Here is a 22,957-nt window from a genome sequence, read left to right as displayed (position 1 = left end):
TGTCCTCTTTTCTACAATAGTGCCTTTAGATATTATTATTAATGGCTTTTTAATATACCACATTAAATCCACTGATCTGTCAGATTTTCTATCAAGCCACACTTAAAATTATTTTTACTTTTTAGTATCTGGCAAAAGTAACTTTTCCCTCACAATTCTTAATGATTGTTCTATAACTGCTAGCTTTATAAAACAGGGCTCTGTAAGAATCCAATTGAGACTGAGCCTATTACTAACTTCATGACACTGTTTGTTACGTTTCATTATAGTATTTAGTCTTCCTAAACAGAAATATGAAAGAATCTCTACTCTTACCATGTCTTGGTAAGAATTTATTAAATTACAGGGGTTTTTTGGGGAGTTTTGTTTTGTTGTTTGTTTTTTAGTTTTATATAAGAACTACTTTTGATTTGTATTTTCTAATCAATTACTTATGCTACAGTATAAAATCACTATATTAATTTTCTATGACTTCATTAATTCCTCTGCATATTACTGTTGATTATTCTAAAAAAAGAAAGAAAAGGACTATCTACTAAATATTATGACAGAATTGGAAGGCAGGAGAAGCAGAAGCTGACATGAAGAATTCATGTTAGATACTCACCAATCTCATACACTTTACCATATGTCAAAATAAATTCCAGAAAAAGTCAATGGTCAAAAATAATTTAAAGAAGAACATATATATCTAATTATTTAGTAGATTTGGAGATGAATAAAGAATGTCTAAGGATGGGCATAATGTAAAAGAATGTCAACAAAGGAAACTCAACTGTAGCTGTATCCCCAAATGATCAAAGGAAATTAGTAGACAAGCATCCAAATAGGAAACAACTTCAACAAAATAACAAATAATTAGACAAAATCCCAATATACAAAAAAAAACCTCTTACAAATTAATAAGAGAACACTAGTAAATATGCAAAAGGAATTGAACAAGAATATTGTTTATATGGCATTTAGAAGAAATTTCTATACCTTAAACAAATATTTAGTTCATAATATACCCTTATGATAGAACAAGGTGCAGTCACTTAAATTTCTAATGAATATGAAATGACTTGAAAATAAAATTATAGGACAAGAATTAAAAATGATACGAAGTTATTTATAGTGTGATAATTTATCAATCTGAAAACACTACATTCAGAGAAAAAGGTCTAAAACCTAAGTATAACAGCAGTTCTTTCTTAGGAAAGGGATATGGTGGCATTTCATTCTTTAAAATACTTGAGCAATGTTTCAAGTGTTCTATTGTAAACGCATTCCTACTTTTATAAAGGAATGCAAAACTGTTACTTCTCAAACTAGAACTCATAAATTCACGTATGTTATCTAATAATACTAGGAAGCCTTCAGAAATCAAGAAAGCCTTTTTTTAAACAGCTTTTTTATACAAGGATTACAAGGCACTCCGTTTTTATAGTGTAGGATTTCTCACATGGCCAACACCTTAAAATACTTCAGTACAAGCAGAAATAGTACTGGATGTTCAATCCAAAACTCTCACAAAAGCCAGGTCTGCAGGGCCGCGCGCAAGGGATGTGTGGCAGAGCTTACCTTTCTCGCTCACACTCTCGCTCTCAATCTCAACATCATCACAACTCGTGTATTCGGGCGTGGACGCCAATTCCTCCTCCGAGCTGCTCAGGGAAACCTGGCGCATTTTACCCCCTTTCTTCGATTTATGAGGCTTTGGTGGCGGGGGCCTCACCGACTCCGACTGGTCGGAACTCAGGGAATCATTCCTTAGCATGGTTTCCATTTTTTCCCGTTTCGTTTTCCGGACGGCAGAGCTAGGGTCTAAGTGGTGCTGTTTGCGCAGAGAGTCCGCACGCCTCATGTCCAGTCTATCCACGGGTATGGGGCTCCTACGGGGGGTAGGGGGACTATGATTTGTGGTCCTTTGTGGGTAAGAACTTGGTCCCTGAGCCTCTCGAGTTCTTTCCATTGAGTAAGATCGTTGGTTTTCCATCGCAGCTCTTCGTTCAGATACAGATCTTTGTCTTGACGGTCGGTCCATCCTCAGCAGAGAAATCCTGGAATCTTCTAGCTCAGCGTTTGCCAAGGACACATCGCTGTGCCTTCTCTCGTGTCGCGCTCTGGACACTTCAGCGTGGATCCGCATTTGTTCTTCATAGGGCTGTGGCTTTACGGGATACCGGGCCAAATTTGGATCACTTCTGTACCGTGCCTGGTACTCCTCCTCCCTCCTCTGTCTTTCATATTCGTCCCTGCTCTCCACATCCTCATCATCTACAATATACTCTTTGGAATGTCTATGGGCTCTCCTGTTAGAATCCCTGTAATTTAAGTGATCAGGTTCTTCATAAAACTGAGGTTCACGCTGAGGTCGTCTGTCAGCATAATCTGATGGAGATCTAGGCATTGTGCTATCTGAAGGAACATACTGTGAGTACTCCTCTCTCTCTTCACTCTGGTCGTATCTGCGATTTTGATCCCTGGATACCGATGGACTTCTTTTCCTAGAAACCAAAGAAAAAGACTATGAGATGACATTTAAGTGGGTTTACACTTCACTGATTCATTGCCAGGTGGATGAATACATTCTGGTAGATCATTTTTCTTGTGAAACACATAGCTTAAAAATACTGTAATATTACAATATTAACCTATACAACACCGTGTGCCTATGTGTGCCTGTATATGCACACATGTGTCATGCAAGTACATGCTATAGAACATCCGATTTACTTGGGGCATTGTTTTTATACAATAACTAAGAAAAATCCATTATAAGTGTATATCATGAAAATTACACTGTACCTATTGGATCTGATTTATTAGCTATACTTATTGCACCTAATCTTGGAGAGTATGTATTTTCAAAAAGAAGACATGTTTTATTCACTTTGATTGGAATGATCTCAACAAGCAGATATTGGGTAAGTACTAATGTTGCACACTGAATTATCAATAAGGAACACATAAACGAATGCAACATTATCATCCCCAATCTTAAGATGACGAATGACTGACAGCAAACCTTCATCAAGTTAATTTGTTTAAATGAAAGCTTAAAGTATTAAGGATTTCTAGTAGAATATTATCAAATTATGTTTAGTATTACAAAAGTACTAAAAGACAACATGAAAGTTTTGAAAGTAGAAAGTAAATAGTCTTCTTAATAGAAGATTTTAACTAAAAATAAGAAAATTTACCTCCCATTATTCAATTCCAAAAGAAAAGATCATTAATACACAGTCCCTGGCTAAAACATCTAAGTGTGTTTTTTTAATCATTCTATAGAAGACATAAGTTCAATATTAAAATAACAATCACACTGTTATAATGATTACTACTTAAGTCCATTGGACTTAAGTAAAGTGGAATAGGGGTTGATATCTGAAATTGGTAGGATTATTGGCCCTGTTACTTAAAATAACACTTGAAGAACAGTACACTTTAGTATATTAAAACACTATCAAAAGCCAGATAACATTCCACTGTACCATTCTTGAAAATAAATAATCTACTATCAGTTACTCTGACATATTAATTTTGTGACAAGTAAATAGCTGCCAATTACATCATGAATCATCTCATACACACTGCCTCTTATTTTTTATTTTTTTATTATTTATTTATTTGGCTTTGGCTTTGACTTTTCAAGACAGGGTTTCTCTGTATATCCCTTGCTGTCCTAGAACTCACTCTGGCCTCAAACTCACAGAGAACTGCCTGCCTCTGGCTCCTGAACACTGGGATTAAAGACATGCACAACCAATGCCCAGCCTGTCTCTTAAATTTTAAAATCTCTATGTTCTTAGCACCTAGTATATTTCCAAGAATGAAAAAAAAAAAAAACTCCATTAAAATTCAAATGTTTAATCTGTAGGTTGGTATCCAGCCTGCATAAAGCCTTATAAAATAAACATTAGTTTTTGTTAATCTCAGGGGGGAAAAATGACAAGCAAAATAAATGATAATGTGCACATTTCTCTAAAAGAATAATAAAGCATTTAATAATATTCAATCCATAAGTCACAATTCAAAGCAATTTACCTAGGAAGTCCTATGTAGTCACTCAAAGATTCTGAGGAATTAAGAGAGACATGCCAAAGGTACACCTTTTTTCTAATAAAATACATGGGATCATTAAGTTTTCTCTCTTGCATTCTGTTTATTTCTGTTTCCTGATATGACAATACCAGTACTTAAATTCCCTTTATTTCCACTCACCACTTCCCATTATTAAACCTATATGATTAAAATTCTCTTTCTCTTTGACCCTATTAAAGTTATGTTAACAGGAACCCATTAACAGAAAACACACTTGAAAGATCCTGTGTCTATCTACCTTACCATGCAGCATCTGTCATTGCTTCGAATTTCTAGTCAGGTAGACTAACTTTCCAGGCTGCTTCTAAATAGTCTTTATAGTGCATCAGATGTTCCATTATAAATGTTTATCTGACTATGCATAAAAAATTTGAATAAGAAAACATATCAACTATTTGAAACTTCATGTCTGTAAGTAAAATCATGGTGATTGATGAGAAAATCCAATAATAATGATAATAATAATATAATAATGATGATTTTTCCAAATCATAAAGGCAGTTTCAGTTTATATATTGCATATTAATTTCTTCTTGCTGTTATAATTCCCATTGGCTTTTTAAATGGCTTGTGTTAACGATACCACTATAATGATGACCATATTTGTCAATTAATATCAAATCTCTGAAAATAGAGCAGTAGACATTTGAAAACATATAAAAGGCCAATAAGAGAACACATGAAAAAATTGAGCCTTAATGGTATATGAGCTAATGGTATATGAAACTTTTAAGAATCTCAGTGACACGGAATGTCATTCTATATACTTGAATTTTATATTATTACAACTTAGCACTAGCTATATGTTCCAATAAATATCTTATTGGTAAAGATTATTTAAGGACAACCATTATATAAATAAAATATATTGAATAACATTTTAAAAAATCAAAAATCAGAAAAGAAACCACCATCTTTTTACATTTAATAACTGTCATTTTAAAAATGAAAGACTATGTAGGTGACATTCCAAGATTCAAAATCTGAAATGATACTCTCATCTTTTTAAATGCTTTGTGAAACATGGATATTGCAAAAATAAATACTTCATGAATACAAATATATAATGCTAACTACATAGTTTAGATTAAACATTGCAAAGTCAAAATTCAAAGCTCATAAACTATAGTACATCATGAATTTAACCAAATCTATGATCATGTGTAACATGCAATATACACGTCCCATGCCTATAATTCATTTTTAAAAAGCTTAACAGATCAATTTATATTCGTAAAAAGCATTAAAAAATTTTATGCGTCACAATGAATATTTACCATTTTTATTTTTACCTTGGTTCAACCAATGGACATCTGTCAGGAAAGAGGCCTCATGCTGATGAAAACACATCAACATTATGCCAGGCAGTGCTTTCTCTTAATCCTTCTAACCCTAGCAGAATCATAGGAGCCATCCTTAATCAGACGATTTGAATGACTTGCAATCATTTTAGCACAAAACTCAACTGCTGAAAGTTAAAACAGCTTTCATTCGAGGAGGACACGGTAAGACGCTGCAGCGGTAGGCGTGTTAATGAAAGGCTGTTTTAATGCTGTCACTGTGCGACTGTATATAGATACAGGTCAAGTAAGAATGCCCTCTAAGAAGGATTATGGTACTTAGCTGATTACTCTGATTACTGCCTCCCAATACTGAACCACACACAATCCGGATCCAAGGCATTTCTGGTCACTATACTTAAAACTGGCAGCTTTACAAATTTATGGACCACTTTCCCCTATATAAATTACACTTCTGTCATTTTAACAATTCTTTTCAATATTTAATTAAATTTTTTAATTGAAAGACAATGTCCACACCCCCAAAAAATTAAAAAATGAAGTTTAAAGGAAATTCATTAAAAAACAAAACAGTATCCTGCAAACTAAGAACTTAGCTAGACACTGGGTATAAATCCAATTTTATTCATTTAATTTATAATTTAAACATTTCCATTTCATTGCCTAAAGTCTTTTACCCCCAAAAATGAAGACAAAAACAGTACCGTTTCCTTACAGTCCAAATCCAATCAGCTAAAAGTTAATGTTATACCTTTGAGAAACTGCACCTAAATCATGGCAAGTAATTTCTATAATATACGAATAGGGCAATGGTTGAGGAGTGAGCAAAAAGACAGGGTTATGCTGTTCAATAGTCTCCCAGTCATTAGTCTAGGAATATATGGTAGCACAAGTCAATCATTTGTGCATTACTTATCTCATTTTCTTCTAGAATTAGGATAAGTCTTAGAAGCATTGAGGGAGAGGTAAATAGAGATAATGGAGTGATTCTCTTTTTCTCTTGTTTTGGTTTTTGTGACAGGGTATCTACATAACCCTGGATGTCTTGAAAGTCAGTATGTACACCAAGCTGGAACTCACAGAGATCAAGCTGCCTCTGCCTCCCCAGTGCTTGAATTAAGTGCAACCACCAGACCTGGCAACAGTAATTTTTTTTAAAAACCTGTAAGTGCCTAATAAAGATCTGTAGAATCTTCCAAGAGAAAGGAATGAAAATTCAAAATAATTATTTTCCAAGAGGATATGAACTAACGATAAAACACAACCAGATGGAAGCCACAGTTCATACCAAATAAAACAACCAATTTCCCAAAAGCATATTTTGCTTCTTCCAAATTTCTAAGTGTAGAAAATTTCACAACATTCCAATTGCTAGATTAATATCAAACTTCCTCTTATTGGCTATTCCTTCCATCCCCTTTTCCTACATTCTTCGTTAGGTAAAGTCAGGTAGGGTTTCACTATGTAGCCTGGGTTGGCCTCAACCTCCCACCCTGACTGCACCACACTAAGACACAGAGTGCTGGACTTACACCAGCCCTGGCTTAGAGACATTCTTTGTCTTTGCTAAGTTCTACCTTTCTCAAGAAGGCAGAGCCTGACCACCCAATTAAACATGTCAGCTGCATCGTCCATGTAGGTGATTCTGGTTAAACTGCTTGACTTTTTCATGTCTTTAGCCACTTATAGTCATCTAATTATGACATTTAAAAATTTTTTGTCATACTAATTATGTCAAACAGCCTGACATTTAACAGCAGGACAGTCACTGGGAAGGGAAAAGAATGAAGTACAAAAAATAATTCACTATTACATTTGGTGTCCGCAATATTCTTTCTAGCTGGTGGTTTTTCCATTTGGCCTATGAGATTTGTGCAGAAGTTTTCTGTGAGGTAAACTGGGGTGGGTACCCTTACGTATTTGCTTCTTTTCTCTTGCTGCCTTCAGAACTGCCTGTTACTCACTGGCAGATATAGGGTTAAGTTGATTTATCAAAAGAACTAGGGGTGTAGGGGAGGACAACACCTACAGTTTAAATTTCCTAAAGCCTGGCCATCCCTGAAATGTCATTCTCCACCACCTCTTGCACACGCTGACTCGAGCGCATGCTGCACAGACTCCAAGCGCACTTACAGAGTCAGAAAACATTAAAGACTGAGAGGAAATTCTGTGAATGGGATTTTCAAATCTAATGTTTAGGGTAATGATGACAGCAGGCAAACAGTGAGGGTGCCAGGCTTCACTTAACACTAAGAGTAGTTATCAGCAGATTACATAACTGAATCTATGTGAAGTTTTCCTAGATTTTTTTTGTTTGTTTTGAAGCTATTCCCTAAATGCTAATCTGTATAAGATACAACACATACACAACAAATACTAAAATCTGTATGACATTAATGACAAAAATAAAAGTAACTGAGTATGGTTACATGCAAATGATAATCAGCATCATAAATTACCAGTGTCATGGCCATGGGTTAACAGTTCAGTCCATGAAGGGCTCCTGGCATAGGCGTGAGGACCTGAGAGTGGTCTATTGTATAAGCTGAACAGCCAGACTCGATGGTGCATACTTATAATCCCAGCTCTGCTGGGGTACAGAAAGGGAACCATGGGCACTTGCTGGCCACGATGAGCTTCAGGTTCAATGAGAGACCCTATCTCAAAAGACATCGGTCATCAGCTCCTGGCCTCCACACACATAATAGTAACACATGCACATACTCTCACATAAATGTGCATGTTTGAGTGCACACATACCCACAAACAAGAATAAACAGGAACGGCTTACTGACAAGTTCAGAGGCACCAGTCACCACCCTCAGAATCTCACTGCATGTCCCATAGGCTTGTAAGCAGAAACGGACTCATTAATAAATGACTTATCTGATTTCCGCTCCAGACTTTGATAATTCATAGACTTTCCTGCATAAGAGCTTATGTATCCATCTACAAGCTCTTGCTCACTACCACGCTTTAAAGAATTCACAGTTGGTAGAGAAAAATATCAAAGTTTAATGTATCGCTATTAAAGGTCTCCGTTATTATATACCAATAACAAAAAATGACCAAACTTTGAAAAAGGTTTTGAGAAAAACTAGATGTCTGTGTGAACAAACAAGGTCTTATTAAAGATGGCAAATCAAACAGTAAATGAAAGTATCTGCTATATTAATCATAAGTAGAATAGATACTTTGGTTGTTCAAAAATGTAAATGTTTAAGCACATCTAAACAAATTGCCAAGATTCCAACTCTCCCTATGTTCTTTTATCTCTGTTCTTTTTATCCATATGAACCTATTTTTAACAAATTACTCAGGCGCAAGTAAATATCAATTTAGTAAAGTAGATATGCCATGTCCTCTTTTATAATGCCCACACAAAAGTTTTAGTTTCTGTTCAACAAATATGTTGAAACAAAAATTAAGTTAAAACTTATCTGTAATTGTATCTGGGAATTGTACATTTGAGTTACAAATGCATTATCTGGTTCTAAATTCAGAACTAAAGAAGGCCATTTTAAATGCATTGCTGAGATTAGCTCCCAGTCTTCCGAGGCATTGATGCTGTGCCGACAGCAGACTCTTCCTGCTGTTACTGACTAGGCCATTCTGTGTCAGTTCCCCTCAGAGAACAAAGTCCCAGCTTTGGTGGGATTTGCACCCATGGTCTTACTGTCCAAGTTACTTCTTCCTTTCTCTAAAGTAACAGTTTAAGGAACATGTAATGTCTTTAGTGTCTACCTTATCTTAGAATAAGGGAGGAGAATACAGACAATGAAACAGAGGAGCTCTGTGTGCCAGAGGACCATTGGCAGCTGAAGTGTCATAGGACAGCACTAAAGCTGTCTCCAGTCTGATTCTTTCAAATGGTAAATCGCAATATAAAGATTCTCCTTTAAATGCAATTGTATTTTCATGGTCTATATATCTGTGTAGTACAATAATATACACACAAATAAAATCACAATGCAAGTAAAATCCCATTTCCACAGCAGCTGATATTTTGTTTTTAAGGATAAAAAGGTTATTTATTCTTTAGTGAAATTTTTGAGTTTCCAGTATTGTCTGAACAAACATATGCAGACATACACCTCTATAAATACAATCTGGTCACAGCTATCAACAATTAAATACTGAAACCAACTGTTTTTAGAATAAGAAAAAGAAATACTGAGTAACACATTTGAAAGTCCAAAGTTTGAACTACATAAAATGAAAATCTATTACACAATTTTTCTCAGATGATTAAGTATGTTCCTATATTCAAGACACACTTCCACATAATTTTAATATTATATCAAGGTTTTGAATATTTCAATTATCAAAATTACTGAGCAACGTTATAAACAATGATTTACAATACAAAAAATAAACAGCCCAAGTTAAAAATATATATTACACATTAATAGAAACCCATAGCCATTTTAAAGCCACCTTCTCTATCTCTAACAAGATACCAAGAAGAAAACTAGTGTTTGACTGTCATGGGGACTCACTTGCATTGATGCTTTGGTCTAGTTTCCTGCACAATGAGGTAAAGCTTAAGGAATATCAGACACTGTTCTATAAGCAGTTTCCTGGTTATATCTGAATGTAAAAACATAAACATACAGTTGATGTGAAAGTTTAAGAGCTTTAAGACTAAATTTCCCAAATTGTAACAAAGACAACTAGAGTTAATATAGAAAGAAGACTTATATTTAATTTACCTTATACTCACGAATTAGTTGTTTCCCCCAGTAGTGGAGAGTACATACATTAAGAAGAAAATACAGAGATGGGGATAGAGGTGGTCCTAAGAATACTTTCAGATGAAGACGGCCGTGTGCAGCAGAGCAGAACCAGAACTTCTCAGTCACTTAAATTAAAAATACATGACTTGCCTAACAAACTCCAAACCTATATCTTAACACCCTGCTCACTTCAATCATGTAGAAGCAGCAAGCCATTGCCATGGAAGAAGAAGTAATTCCAAAGAATAAGACAGAAAGGAGGATGTCCCCAGGCTCTTACTCCTCTGTGGAGAGCGTCTGGTCTTTGGCATTCACTGGAGAATTAAACAGGCACCTGGAAGCTACACTGGAAGATGATCCTTCCTCCAAGACAGTGAGCTTAGCATGCTCTGAAACTGGACTCCAAATAGAGCACAGGCAGTAGGAAATCTACGGAGTGTCAAGGACTAACCATCATGAGTGGACTGGGCTGAGAGTGCTTGACAGCTAAGATCAATACAAATTTTATATTTTGAAACTAAATGCTTGTTTCATAAAATTATTTCTCATAAAAGTAGAATACCATTTCTTTCCTTGAAATAAATTTAGGTAGAATCTTAAAAAGTTTTCCATTGTGTTCTGTTATCATATGAAATCAAGTAACCACATTAGGACAGTAGTATTATATGAGAAAAGTTATTTCCAACTCTAAAAAACAATTCTTGGAATTAAATAAAGTGAATGAAAATGTTAATACTTTGTTAGACTATACTCAAGATTCAAACTTACAAACAAGTCTCCCTATGCACACTTAGCCAGGCTCTGTCAGAGTTAGTCTGTACCTGAGACCAAATGCTTCCTGAGCTCTTCCCCCTTCCCTACCCTCCCATCATGTCCTGTGGTTGCTAGAATTGTCAACTTGACAACATCTAAAAGGAACAGGGCACAGCCTCTGGGGGTTACACAGCTTAGGCTAACTGAAATGAGAAGACTTGCACTAACCCTTACGAAACTGTAGAAGGAGTAAACCCTTGTAACGCTCTGTCTGCAGACAATGTGACAGTGGGTGCAAAGTTATCAGCTGCTCCAGGACCCAACTGCTAGGATATCCCTGAAGCCAAAATAAACCCTGTCTCCTTTAAATTGCCTCTTCAGATTATTTTATCACAGCCACAGAGAAGGTATAGTACACCTCCCTAAGGGTTTTGTCAATAAATCACATTATACATAAAACATCATGTACTCCCTTCTTCTCAGGGTTATGGGGAAAATCACAATTATAAAAACTGGAACTGGATGGCAGCTGCCAAATGCCAAATAGATACACTAAAAACTTTTTAAATGACAAATTTAGAAGAACCCATCACCAACAAAGCACGAAGTCTGACTGTCAAACACCTCTCTGACCTTGATTAAAGGACATTTTTCTTTCAAGTCAGAGGGAGAGCAGAGCTACAGACCAATCAGACTTTAATTGAATGGGTGAAAGAATTTCAAATTAATCTAAATTTTCAGATAAGGCAAACCAATGGAAAAAGTCAGGATCGGATCCTGTTAGAGCCGTAACCAAACATGGCATTGGTACTGAGAAAAACTCCCCTAAATGTAAGAAGTGGGGTAGCTACTCCTGGGGGGAATAAAGAACACCTCTTGGTTTGGTTTGGGTTTTTTTTTTTTTTTTACATTAGTCATTTTTTTTTAATTATCTTTTACTCATCACAAAAAAATATAGTTCACAAGAGAATAAAATGTTACACATTTAATGCAAATAAATAAACAAACAAACAAACAAACAAATGTGTCAACCAGAACTAACAAAGACTTTCACATATATAAACTCCTATTAAGGATATCATGACAAGCAGAATTTTGTTATAATAAATCCTAAATTGTACTTATTAGGAAGAATGAAGATAATAATATCTCATAGACTAACAAATATTAATTTTGACACTGGATAAAATGTCCATAGCACAATTAAAAATACTGTAATAATGCCATTTATTTTATCTCTAATGTATGGGCATTAGTCATTTTTTAATGTCTGAATCTATCTGGGTATGGACCTGTTTGGTCAGGAGTATTTTTTTAATTGATTCTTTGTAGGTTTTATATCATGCATCCTGATCATGTCCATTTCCCTATCCACTCATATGCCTCCTCCTTGACGCTTGATAATCAGTACAAGATCTGATCTTATCTACCAGAAGATGCTACAGGATGCTGTCTGCCTGGATCCTAAATGATCTGAGTAAAGGCTACCTAATAATTTATTGGCTGTGAGATACAGTTTAGCATTCTGACAAGAGCCATTAGGAATAACTCATGGAAGCTTAAACAAACAGTGATGGTCTGCCCTGCATAAAGTAGAACAGATGCTATCACTGCTCTGGAAGATTGCAGAGGAGAATCAAAAGACGTAAAGTGTCTACGTTAGAATGATTCTTCCATCTAAGACTGGAAAATGCAATGGTAGGACTATGCTCCTAAGACTATTCAGGGGACATTTCACTAACCAAGATGGTACAAACACACTGAGGAGAGGACATTTAGCATAAATGACAGAAGACAGAAAGCTGTGAACCCAGACTAAGGCTAGAAGATGATATTATGAAATTGGAACACCTTGGGACTGAGGGATAATATGATAAAATTTCAGAATAGGTGAGGCTACCGAGACATAACTGATACCATCAGATGTTAGTAAGAAGAGAACAAAGCTGGAGTAACAGAGAATTCTGACCCTAAATTTATGAAAAATATCACCAAGAAAATATGGTGTTTCTGAGCAAGAGATGACAGATAAACAGAGAATGCATGACTAGGTGGGTGATAAATTATAGATGATAGACAGATGATTGATAGATAACAGACAGACAGAGAGACAGACAGCAGGAGATTGAAATAAGTCACTTCACATAAAAGTGACAACTCCATTCCCAGCTGTAAAAATCTGAACAAAATAAGGGAGATAACAAATAGCCAGAAAGTACATCTGATGCCCAGAAAGCAAGGTTACACAGTTGTTACTTTCCCTGTCCAGCTGAGTATATTTTTGTTTGTTTGTTTGTTTGGGGTTTTTATTTTGTTTTATTTTATTTTTCCCTGACACAAGGTTTTTCTGTGTAGCTTTGGAGCCTGTCCTGGAACTAGCTCTTGTAGACCAGGCTGGTCTCAAACTCACAGAGATTAGCCTGCCTCTGCCTCCGAGTGCTGGGACTAAAGGCCTGCATCACCACCGCCCAGCCACTGAAATAAATCTCTTAATATCTTCAATAAAATATGGAGGTAGAAAAAGGACTAAGTTGACCAAAACATCTTCTTTTCCTTCTTTTTTTTTTCCAAAATGCCATGGTGTAGAGGATGCTAGGTGTTCTTAATATGCACAAGACGTGTAGGCACAACTTTAGGAAAGCAATGAAAGACGAAGACCCTTACCAAGCCCGAGCATCACAAACATGGCTCTGGCAGGCTTTGCTCTTCCTCTACTCCCTCTTCCTGGCTAAAAGTAATTAGATTACCTCCTAAAGCTAGCCACCAGGCTCTATGCCTTCATTGTCCTCTGAGGCTGACTACTAAGGTCCAGCTATCAAAATTAAAGTCCAGCAATCAAAAGCACACTCTTGCTGCCCTAGTTAACCTGTCCAATCAAAATATATTGCCCCTCAGGCTAACACAGGGTTTCCCCTTTTACCTTTATAATCTGTCATTGACTATGGCCATGTCGGTCTCCTCTCTATCCAAAAGCATTCCTTTGTCCCTACAGAGCTAATATTCTTTCCCCTTTCCCTTGCTCCTTTCCCCTTCTCCCTCATTATCTCCTGTTTTTTATTCCCTGCCCTTTGTCTCTCTGGGGCAAATAAATCTCCTTTATGCTAAGAGCTTAGTCTCAGTGTCTTGTGCAGATACTGTTCCTTTCAAAAGTAACCAAATGCATATAAACAGGGTGTCTCAAAGAGAATGAAAACTCATACATGCCAAAATAATTACTTTAATTCCAACAATCATAAATTTTCATATGATTGTATCAAAATTATAAAATAAGTCAAGTGATGATAGCATGCCATAATATTATATTAAAGAACTCATTGCTATAAAAAATAATAAAGCAGGCTTCCCATCATAAAAAATGTTATAGACAAAAATATTTTCACTATTTTAGGCAGTTTGCTGTCAGATGAAGAAATACTTCTTCTGTGGGGAAAATGGACTTGGATTCAAAATTTTATCCCTAACCACGTACAAGTAAGAGAGAAAAATATAGACACATTCCCAGAAAATATCATTATTTCCTTTTAAAATACTAAAGCCATTTACTGTTTCAATGAAAAGTAAATTACATTTTTAAAATAAAAAAATGGAAGTATAATAAGGTGCTATTGAAAGCAGATTCAGAAATAGCAGCACTAAATTTCCAATTAAAAGAAGAAAATGCATTGATTTATCCTTGACTGGCAATTAAGTGATACATGATCTGAACGTCCACTCACAATGTGTACGTAGAAGTCTTACTTCCCAATATCTAAAACTGTGTCTGTATCTGGGGACAGAAGCCTCAAAAGAGATAACTGGTTGATGCACACCATAGAATGGGCCCTGGCCAGTGACTGGTATGCGTGCTAGAATAGATTGATACACACAGACCAAGCGTATGTCCACCCAGATTAAAGACCATATGAAGACACAGCAAGAACAAGAAGAACCTTAGTCTGGGACTTGAATCCTCCAGAAACTCTGTTCCTGAGCCCCCAGTTGACAGTACTTTTCTAAGGCAGCTACAGTAAACTAACACAGACAAGTGCATTCCTTAAAAATACTTATTTTAAGTGCATTCCTCAAGCAAACTTATTTTAAGAACCAATAAAATTAAAGTTAGCACAAAATTAAAGGTAACCAATGTCATTGATGGAAGGCAATTTTATGTATTTATGGTGAAAGAGTATTTAAATTAGACTTAGGAAAATAATTTGGCAGTTTAGTTTTAGAAAGCTGATATATTCTGACCTAGTTATTAGATATCAGAAAAAATTTTGGAGTAAAATCTTGAGACTATAAGATGACATCATCATCATAAAGATTAACTAAAATAAGTACTGGTTAGTAATGAATTATTATTTATTTGTTATTATTTAATTAGTTTCTTTCCAGGCCACATTCTAAGTGTGTTACACATCCCCATTCATGTAGGCTTTATAAAATTCATTGTCATATTATTTGTTAGTTATGTTTAAAATCACAAAATCCAAACCATTTGCTTTTAATTTATTACAATTTTCCATACACTTTTTATCAAATGATATAGAGGAGGTCAGAGAGTATTACTCTAATACCAAATCACTGAAAATGTAATATAAATAATTAAAAAACAGAATTTTGCTTTATGTGCAAGATTTTACTAACTCATATAAGGTGAAGTTATACTCTGGTTGGTTGGAACCTCCAACTCGCCCCTGCATGATCCGAAAGCCTCTGTCTCTCTGTCTCTGTCTGTCTCTCTCTCTCTCTTTAAACCCTGCACACCCAGAGAATCTCTGAACAAAGGGAAGGAGCAGAAAGCTCCGTTCTGCATTCTTGGCAGCTATGGTGGCTCCTCCCCTGAAGTTGCCAGCCCAAGTTCTCACCCAAGCATTGCAGCTTTTGAATGTACTTCGGCACAAACCCAGCTTGTGGCAGATACATCATCACCCTTTGGCTGCAGGCTGTATAAGCTCCTGCTTTAGCTCCAGCAGGTGAGTCCTCCTGCCTTGATCTCTGGGGCTGGAGAATTCACCTGGTAATACTTCTATTTTTTTTAATTCAGCTTCATCTGGCTTCCTGTGTTGGTGGAGAAAGCTATTATTGGGGTACAGAAAACCTATTATGCTCTACTCCCTTAAACACGCTGATCACATGTTTGGCTATTTCTATTTATTTTTCACTTCAATTATAGATGCACTATAATTAATGTTAGTACCAGATAAGATATAAAGCTATTTCTTAATGTCAATCCTCAAATGTTTACATATGTGTAATCAAGTGTAACCACAAATAGGATTCAAACAACTTTGATGGAAACAGTGTGAGAATTTTAAACAGATGCTAAGAGACTCCTCGAACACCAAAAGCATCTGTAAGAGTGTAGAGAGAAAGGTGTCTAGATGATTGGCTAACAAGACTCCCCTGCATTTCTGTGGCTAGAGGCAACTAGAAAGAGCACCATCAGGCTGTGAAGACTGGAAATGTTACTGATTGTATCTCATCGCTGATGGATATTTACAAGAGACAGGTCATCAAGTCTAAATTTCATACTGTTTTAGGATAAAGACTCAAAGAAAAGAGATGATTGATAAAGCAACCTCATTTGTAATAGTTATCAAGAAAGAAATCAACAATAAATATGGAAATGAAGCTTAGTGACTAAAATTTATTATTTCTTGAGATGAAAGTAAAAGGGGAATTTAATTTCCTGTTAGAGGTGGTGGGAGGGAGGAGTTGTAGTAATTAATTAATTGGAAATAAATAAACAAAATAATTGCCAAGTAGCAGTACTAGGGATCTAGAAGGGCTCAAAATTTTTAATTTCTTATTACCAACAAACATCAAGAATGTCCTCTAGCAACATTCAACAATACGGAGACTTAATCATGAAAATGCTGCAACTGTGCAAGTCACACTGCAAATTACTCTTCTACTCATGTGCAAAAGTTTCACAGGTAAGTGTACTAAAAAGTAAAATAAAAATTTAAATGAAAATACTCTATGCTGGTAGATAAAGATGACTCCAGAAGGTTATTAAATGAAAACTCCTGTGCCAGGTGGGCTACTGCCTGTAAGCCGTTAGTAAGAGGCCCCTGAGCCCCGGTGCCACTCGGTTGCCCACTAGAACCAGATCAGGAAACCCTGTTGTGGAAGACACTAAGAAATCTAGCTGGAACCAAGAATGGTAATAGCCACCCTGCTGACCAGACCTCATTCTGCCAGAAGGCACTAGGCAGCCTGCTGTGAGAGAAATACCAGAAGAGTCTTACTCAACTGTGGACCAGTAATGCACCACATTACTGATCTAACTATTCAAAAAATAGCCACTGGTGCAGCATCAGCAAGTCAGTAAAAAGGGTAACCAACAGCTTTCTAATTTGATTTTAGACTCACTCAACAGGAAGGGACCCATGCCTAATGCTGTTAGCTTAGTCAAAAGTCCATGTCTGGAAAGGTCATAGAGCACAGTGGGAAAGTTACTGGTATTGTTTTACTAAATGGATATAATATGACATACATTGCCAGCTAAGTAATTTTGTTTATGCCGAAATATTAATCCTGACATGAACTATGATCAGAGAAAAAACTCCCTTTTAAGGTGGGTAGCCATAACTACAGAGATTCACAGTGTTGAAAAGAGGAAACTATTGAATGCTGGCCCATCAATAGGACACCAACCACTACCCCTCCACCATCAAGGCTCAGGGAATTCCTCAGAACTAGAAGGGTAAAATATAAGAGATGGGAGAAGCAGCGGTATGAAGTGAAACATGGCTGCATTACTGATTTCACAGCAGTTGCATTTACAGGCATAAGATCCGAACAAGGTGGGACTTTTGACATCATCCTTCTGGGTAGTGGCAGTGTGGGCATGGAGATTCATTGGGGGGAGGGGCACCTTGAGACTTCATCCATTCCTGAGTGCCTATAGCCACTGGAAGAAGTGAAAACATTTCCTTTAGTTTAGTGCAAACACTGGGGAGGAGTCCATGCTCTTACAAATAATCCCCACTCAGGGTCCTAAGAAACCCTAATAAAATGCACAGGGTCACCCCCAGAGAATGAACACAGAAAGGAGAATAGCTGGGAAGAGTTAGGGTGGTCACCAGGACATGAGCGAACTAAAAAGAGGGTAACAGAGGAATACGATAAGAATATACTGCATACATGTATGAAAATATCACCTCTAAAGCCTGTTAACTAATCATGAGTTAAGTCATGCTAATAGAAAAGAAAGAAGGTTCTGGTGTGAGCGCAGTCATTTAAAGCTCACTTATCCTATTACCGTGTGTCACAGTCCAGTGGACAGGGAGCCCTGCTAGCAGCTCTGACTACGTCATCCAGCATCTTCATTGAGTTCAGCTGCAAGACCACTGCATGTACACTGAATTGTCATGACCTACAAAACCCAGTTGGAAAGTACTTTAGCATCTCCACCTACAGTTGGAACATGTAAGTGGAACATATCGAATGTCCTCATAGAAACATATTAAAAACATTTGTGGCACTTTCAGAATAGCAAAACTATAGAAAAAATCACCCAGTAAAGGAATGAACAAAATGTACTATTACAGTATGAAATATATTATTCAGCAGTTGAATGAACTACCATATCCCAGAACACTATAGGTGAAGTGTAAGATTAAGCAGGAAGCAGAAAGATATCTTTTTATAAAAATGAAAAAAGTAATGCTTTTCAGGGGTACATAGATTGGGAATTTATAAAAAGAAAAGAATTATGAACTTTGGGCTCAATCTGATTAGTATAAATTGGAGAAGTTAATATAATAGAATGAGATAAACAAACATTTAATTTTTATTCTAGCTCTAGTTTGAGGTACATTCATCAACACTTAGCATATTATTGCAAAATAATAGATTTATGAAAAGCTAATAAAAGGTTTGTCTTCTTGCCATTAGAAAATATAAAACTAGGCAAACTTTATGAAGTAAACAATTTAAACAACACAGGCCAGGATTTGTAAGTGGAGTAAAGTTTCCCAATTGTTTTCTTCCTATAAGCAATACCTTAACATACAAGAATAAGGAAGTGGGGTCCAAGCAGAGACAGCAGTCTTAAAGAGGCTGAGAATGAAGGCTGGTGAGAGGGAGTTTTCAAGAACATAGCTCCTGATAAACCAACCACACTCCAGAAGAAGGCTGTATACCTAAGAATATAGGGAAAGGACACAGGTCTAAGAATACCTGAACACCAAAGGGCCTGAATGGGGTGGCAGCAAAAAAGATGCAAATTGGATGGGAAAGGCAGGGGGATCTGAGAGAGTTGGGGAAGGTGATCAAAATTCATTGTATGAAATTCTCAAAGCATTAACAAAACATACTTGAGGGTGGAGAGATGATGGCTTAGGAGCTCATACTGCTGTATCAGCTGACTGGGGTTCAGATCACAAATGCCTATAATTCCAACTTCAAGGAACCTGATGCCCTCTCCCACTCCTAGTGAGTCACCATCACACACACACACACACACACACACACACCTCTTTTCCAAAAAAAAAAAAAAAAACACTATGGTATTAGAAAAAGACCAGATTAGATTAGATCAATACGAAGACAGTAAAGCTCCAGAACCCTGAATAGCAGTCTAGCCAGAACCTGAATGACTGCATTGGAAAGGGCTGAAGGCTGGGTAGATTCTCTCAAGTTATGAACTACCACGAAATTGTCCCACTAGCAAACTTAGAAAGGTATTTGTGAAAATCCCTTGGTATTCCGTTGAGTTTCCACAAGGGTCATGCATTAAGAACAAAGAGAAAAGCATATTCGTTGCAAAACTGGCAATGAACAAAAGCAAAACAAGAGAGAATACTACCAAGAAAAGCCTAAGTTGAGCTTTGACAAGGTGGTTGTCCTTTCTGTACTGCCTGGCAGGCCAGCTTCCTTTAAATGAAACACAAAATAGAATATCCACACGAAACTATATACAATAAACATAAGAGGAACAAAAGTGACTGCTGGACAAGAATGAGGACATATTCAAGTACATACACACCACAAGATACATGTTAACACACCCACGTAAAAATATACACATAAAACATACACAAATAAAACTGTTACAGAAAATCTAACTTTTGAGGAGTGATCAAATAGAATACGATCTATGGTGGCAATAGCTAAGTGATAAAAAGAAAAATGCCTGGGTACAAAAGACTAACAACTGCATTCATGCAGTTGCCAAATAAAGAAAACAACCAAACTTGCTCATAGAAAGTGATTTTCTTAACATGTGTTCTAAGGTTATTAATCCATTGACCCAGATTTCATAAAATGAAAAAATAACTTGAATTACTCCTACTAAATCACAGGATTCCTTGAGCAGCACAAAATATTCTCTTGCTACTAGCAGAAAAAAAATAAATATTCCAAATATTAGGATTGGACATGCCATTAATGAAGGGTTTTGAAGGATGGGGACCCTAAGTCAAGGAAAACAAGAGACCTCTATCACTAAGAATCAGCCCTGCCCCAAAAACTCCTAAAGAAATGGGGACGTCATTGGACAGATGGAAATAATAAAAAGCTGCCAACTGTCCAAAGGAAGTTAGAAATAAACTCTTCCTAGCAGCTCTCCATACTTGGAATTCAGCTGAGTACAACTGGACTTCTGATTATAATACTGTGATACAATAAGTAAGTGCTTAACCCATTAAATTTTTAGTAATTTGTTGTTATAAAATAGAAAATTAATCAATGAAGAGGTAGGGAAATTAAGACTTACGCAGCAGCAGATAAAGAATTCTAGGTAATAGTTCATTATATAATCAAACTGTGGCACCTCATTGGGGAGAAGCTGTTGCTCCATGTATGCAACATCACCAATGGTGAAGAATGTACACAGCCATTGACTTCATTGTGTGTGCTTAATGGGATATATTATAACATTCTTTAAAGCACACATTGCTTCAAGCTTTAAATGTATTTTCATCTTCAGATTTACATTTCATGTAGACAGTTCTTTAGGACAAGCTGTTCAGTTTCCCTAGAAAATGTCCTACTCTTAGATCGCCATGTTCCCTCCTGGAACTGAGGTGTAACACAGGAGAACACACAAAAAGCAATGTTCAGAAATAGATGGCAAAAACATGGTGTAGGGTTCTTAAACATTCTAAAGATAGTTCACAATTACAAATAGTTATATATTTAGCATAGGCATTGTTCTAAAAGCTAGAATTTCATCTTTAGCCTACTCATCCTAATCATAAATATCATGAAACTTCCTGTAAAACTTCCTGTACAAAACATTTTTGACATGTTGGGGATGTAGCAGGGTTGATGGAGTGCTTGCCTAAAATGGACAAGGCCCCAGGGGTGATTCCATATACAACTGCATAGAGAACTTAAGAACAGCCTGTGACAGCTGAGACAGCGACTCAACAGAAGAGAAAAGCACTGAATGGGAAGCACATCTCACTAGAATGAAAGGAATACGTATCCCTGGGATTGTTTTTTCACTCTCTCTAATTAAACATTTAAAATAATAACATTTCAGGTACCATCCCTGAAGGAAAACACAGTTTGTGTTAAAGCAAAGATCCTGCAATAAACCATACTCCACAAAAACAGACAAAATATTTTCATGTCCAAAATGCAATTCCATTTACAAAAAATACAATTCAAAACCTAATTAATACATTAAAAGGTCACCACTTAAAACTGAATGTGATACAACCTGGATATTAAATTAGCAGAGAAGGATGTTTCAAACCACTAACTATATCAACAATGTTCAAAGAAATAAAGATTAGAGGCTCATAATGAGACAGGAAATAGTAAAAAGATGGGAATCTCAAAACAATAAAATGATAATTAAAAACTGAAAAACATGTAATTAAAAATTCTCTAAGCTTTTTATCCTGTTGATCACAAAACAACAGACAAAATAACTCAATCTTAAATTTGTTTTCTTTTTCTCTCTAAAAGTATACTTTTTATTGAATTATGAAGAAAATTAATGAAGAAAACCTGTTTCTCCAAGGATCATAATCTTTCCCAAGGAGGACCATTTCTTTTTCTCTCTCTCTCTTTACCTTTTTTTAAAAAGTATTTTTCTAATTTTACATATGGATTTCAGTTTCCTCCACCTCCCATCCTCCCATGCCCTCCACAATCCCCCCCCCCTTCCCATCCTCCATCCACTCCCCAGAGAGGATGAGGCCTTCAATGAGGGATCATCAAAGTCAGTCAAATCCTTTCGGGTAGGGCCCTCCCCCACATCTCTAGGCTAAGGGAGTGTCCCTCCATGGGGAATGGGCTCCCAAAGTCCTTCCATGCACCAGGGATGCATTCTGGTTCCACTGATAGAGGTACCATAGACTTCCCAGGCCTCCTAACTAAGACTCACATTCAGAGGGTCTGGGTCAGTCCAATGCTGGTTTCCCAGCTATCAGTCTGGGGTCCATGAGCTACCCTTTGTTCAGGTCAGCTGATGCTGTGGGTTTCTCCAGCCTGGTCTTGAACCCTTTGCTTATCCATTCCCTCTCTCTGCAGCTGGATTCTAGGACTTCAGCTCAGTGTTTAGCTACGGATCTCTGCTTCTGCCTCCATCAGCTACTGGATGAGGGCTCTAGGATAACATATAAGATAGTCATCAATCTCGTTATCAGGGAAGGGCATTTACGGTAAATTCTCTGCTATTGCTTAGATTGTTAGTTGGGGTCATCCTTGTAGGTCTCTGGACATTTCCCTAGTGTGAGATTTCTCTTTAAACCTATAATGGTCCCCTCTAATATGGGACCCCCTCTCTTTTCTTTTCTTTTTTCTTTTTTCTTTTTTTCCCATTCTTCCCCCGACTCAATTTTAGAGAGAAAGATGTGGCATTGGGTGGGTGGGAAAGATCTTTGAAAATATGAGGGAAGGAAAACCACAATAAGAATAGATTGCATGAAAAAGTTTTTCAATTTAAAAGGGGGAAGGAACAGAGGCATTCAACTGAAAAATTATAGAAACCTGTAAGATAATCTCCAAAATATTTTAAAATACACACAACTAGACAATCAGAGGAATAAAAAATCTTGATAAACCCAAGACAGCGCCCCTTACCAGCAGGAAGTAGTTTGGAAAGAACGACGCCCAAATTCCCAAATGTTGTGTATA

The 22,957-nt window shown here is 36.5% G+C and overlaps 1 protein-coding gene across 1 annotated transcript in view; it reads right to left on the bottom strand.

The window, feature by feature from the left end:
• Positions 1-22,957, bottom strand: part of Rims2 (regulating synaptic membrane exocytosis 2) — a 380,476-nt gene that overhangs the window by 216,889 nt on the left and 140,630 nt on the right. Inside the window, exon 6 of the mRNA XM_051202763.1 lies at positions 1,564-2,489. Coding sequence (XP_051058720.1) covers positions 1,564-2,489 — 926 coding nt within the window. The remainder of the gene's footprint in view (positions 1-1,563; positions 2,490-22,957) is intronic.

Source organism: Phodopus roborovskii, unplaced genomic scaffold (genome assembly GCF_943737965.1).
Source record: "Phodopus roborovskii unplaced genomic scaffold, PHOROB, whole genome shotgun sequence".
Taxonomy (NCBI): domain Eukaryota; kingdom Metazoa; phylum Chordata; class Mammalia; order Rodentia; family Cricetidae; genus Phodopus; species Phodopus roborovskii.
Note: the sequence above shows the minus strand (reverse complement) of the source record. Positions and strands in the feature narration are given on the sequence as shown.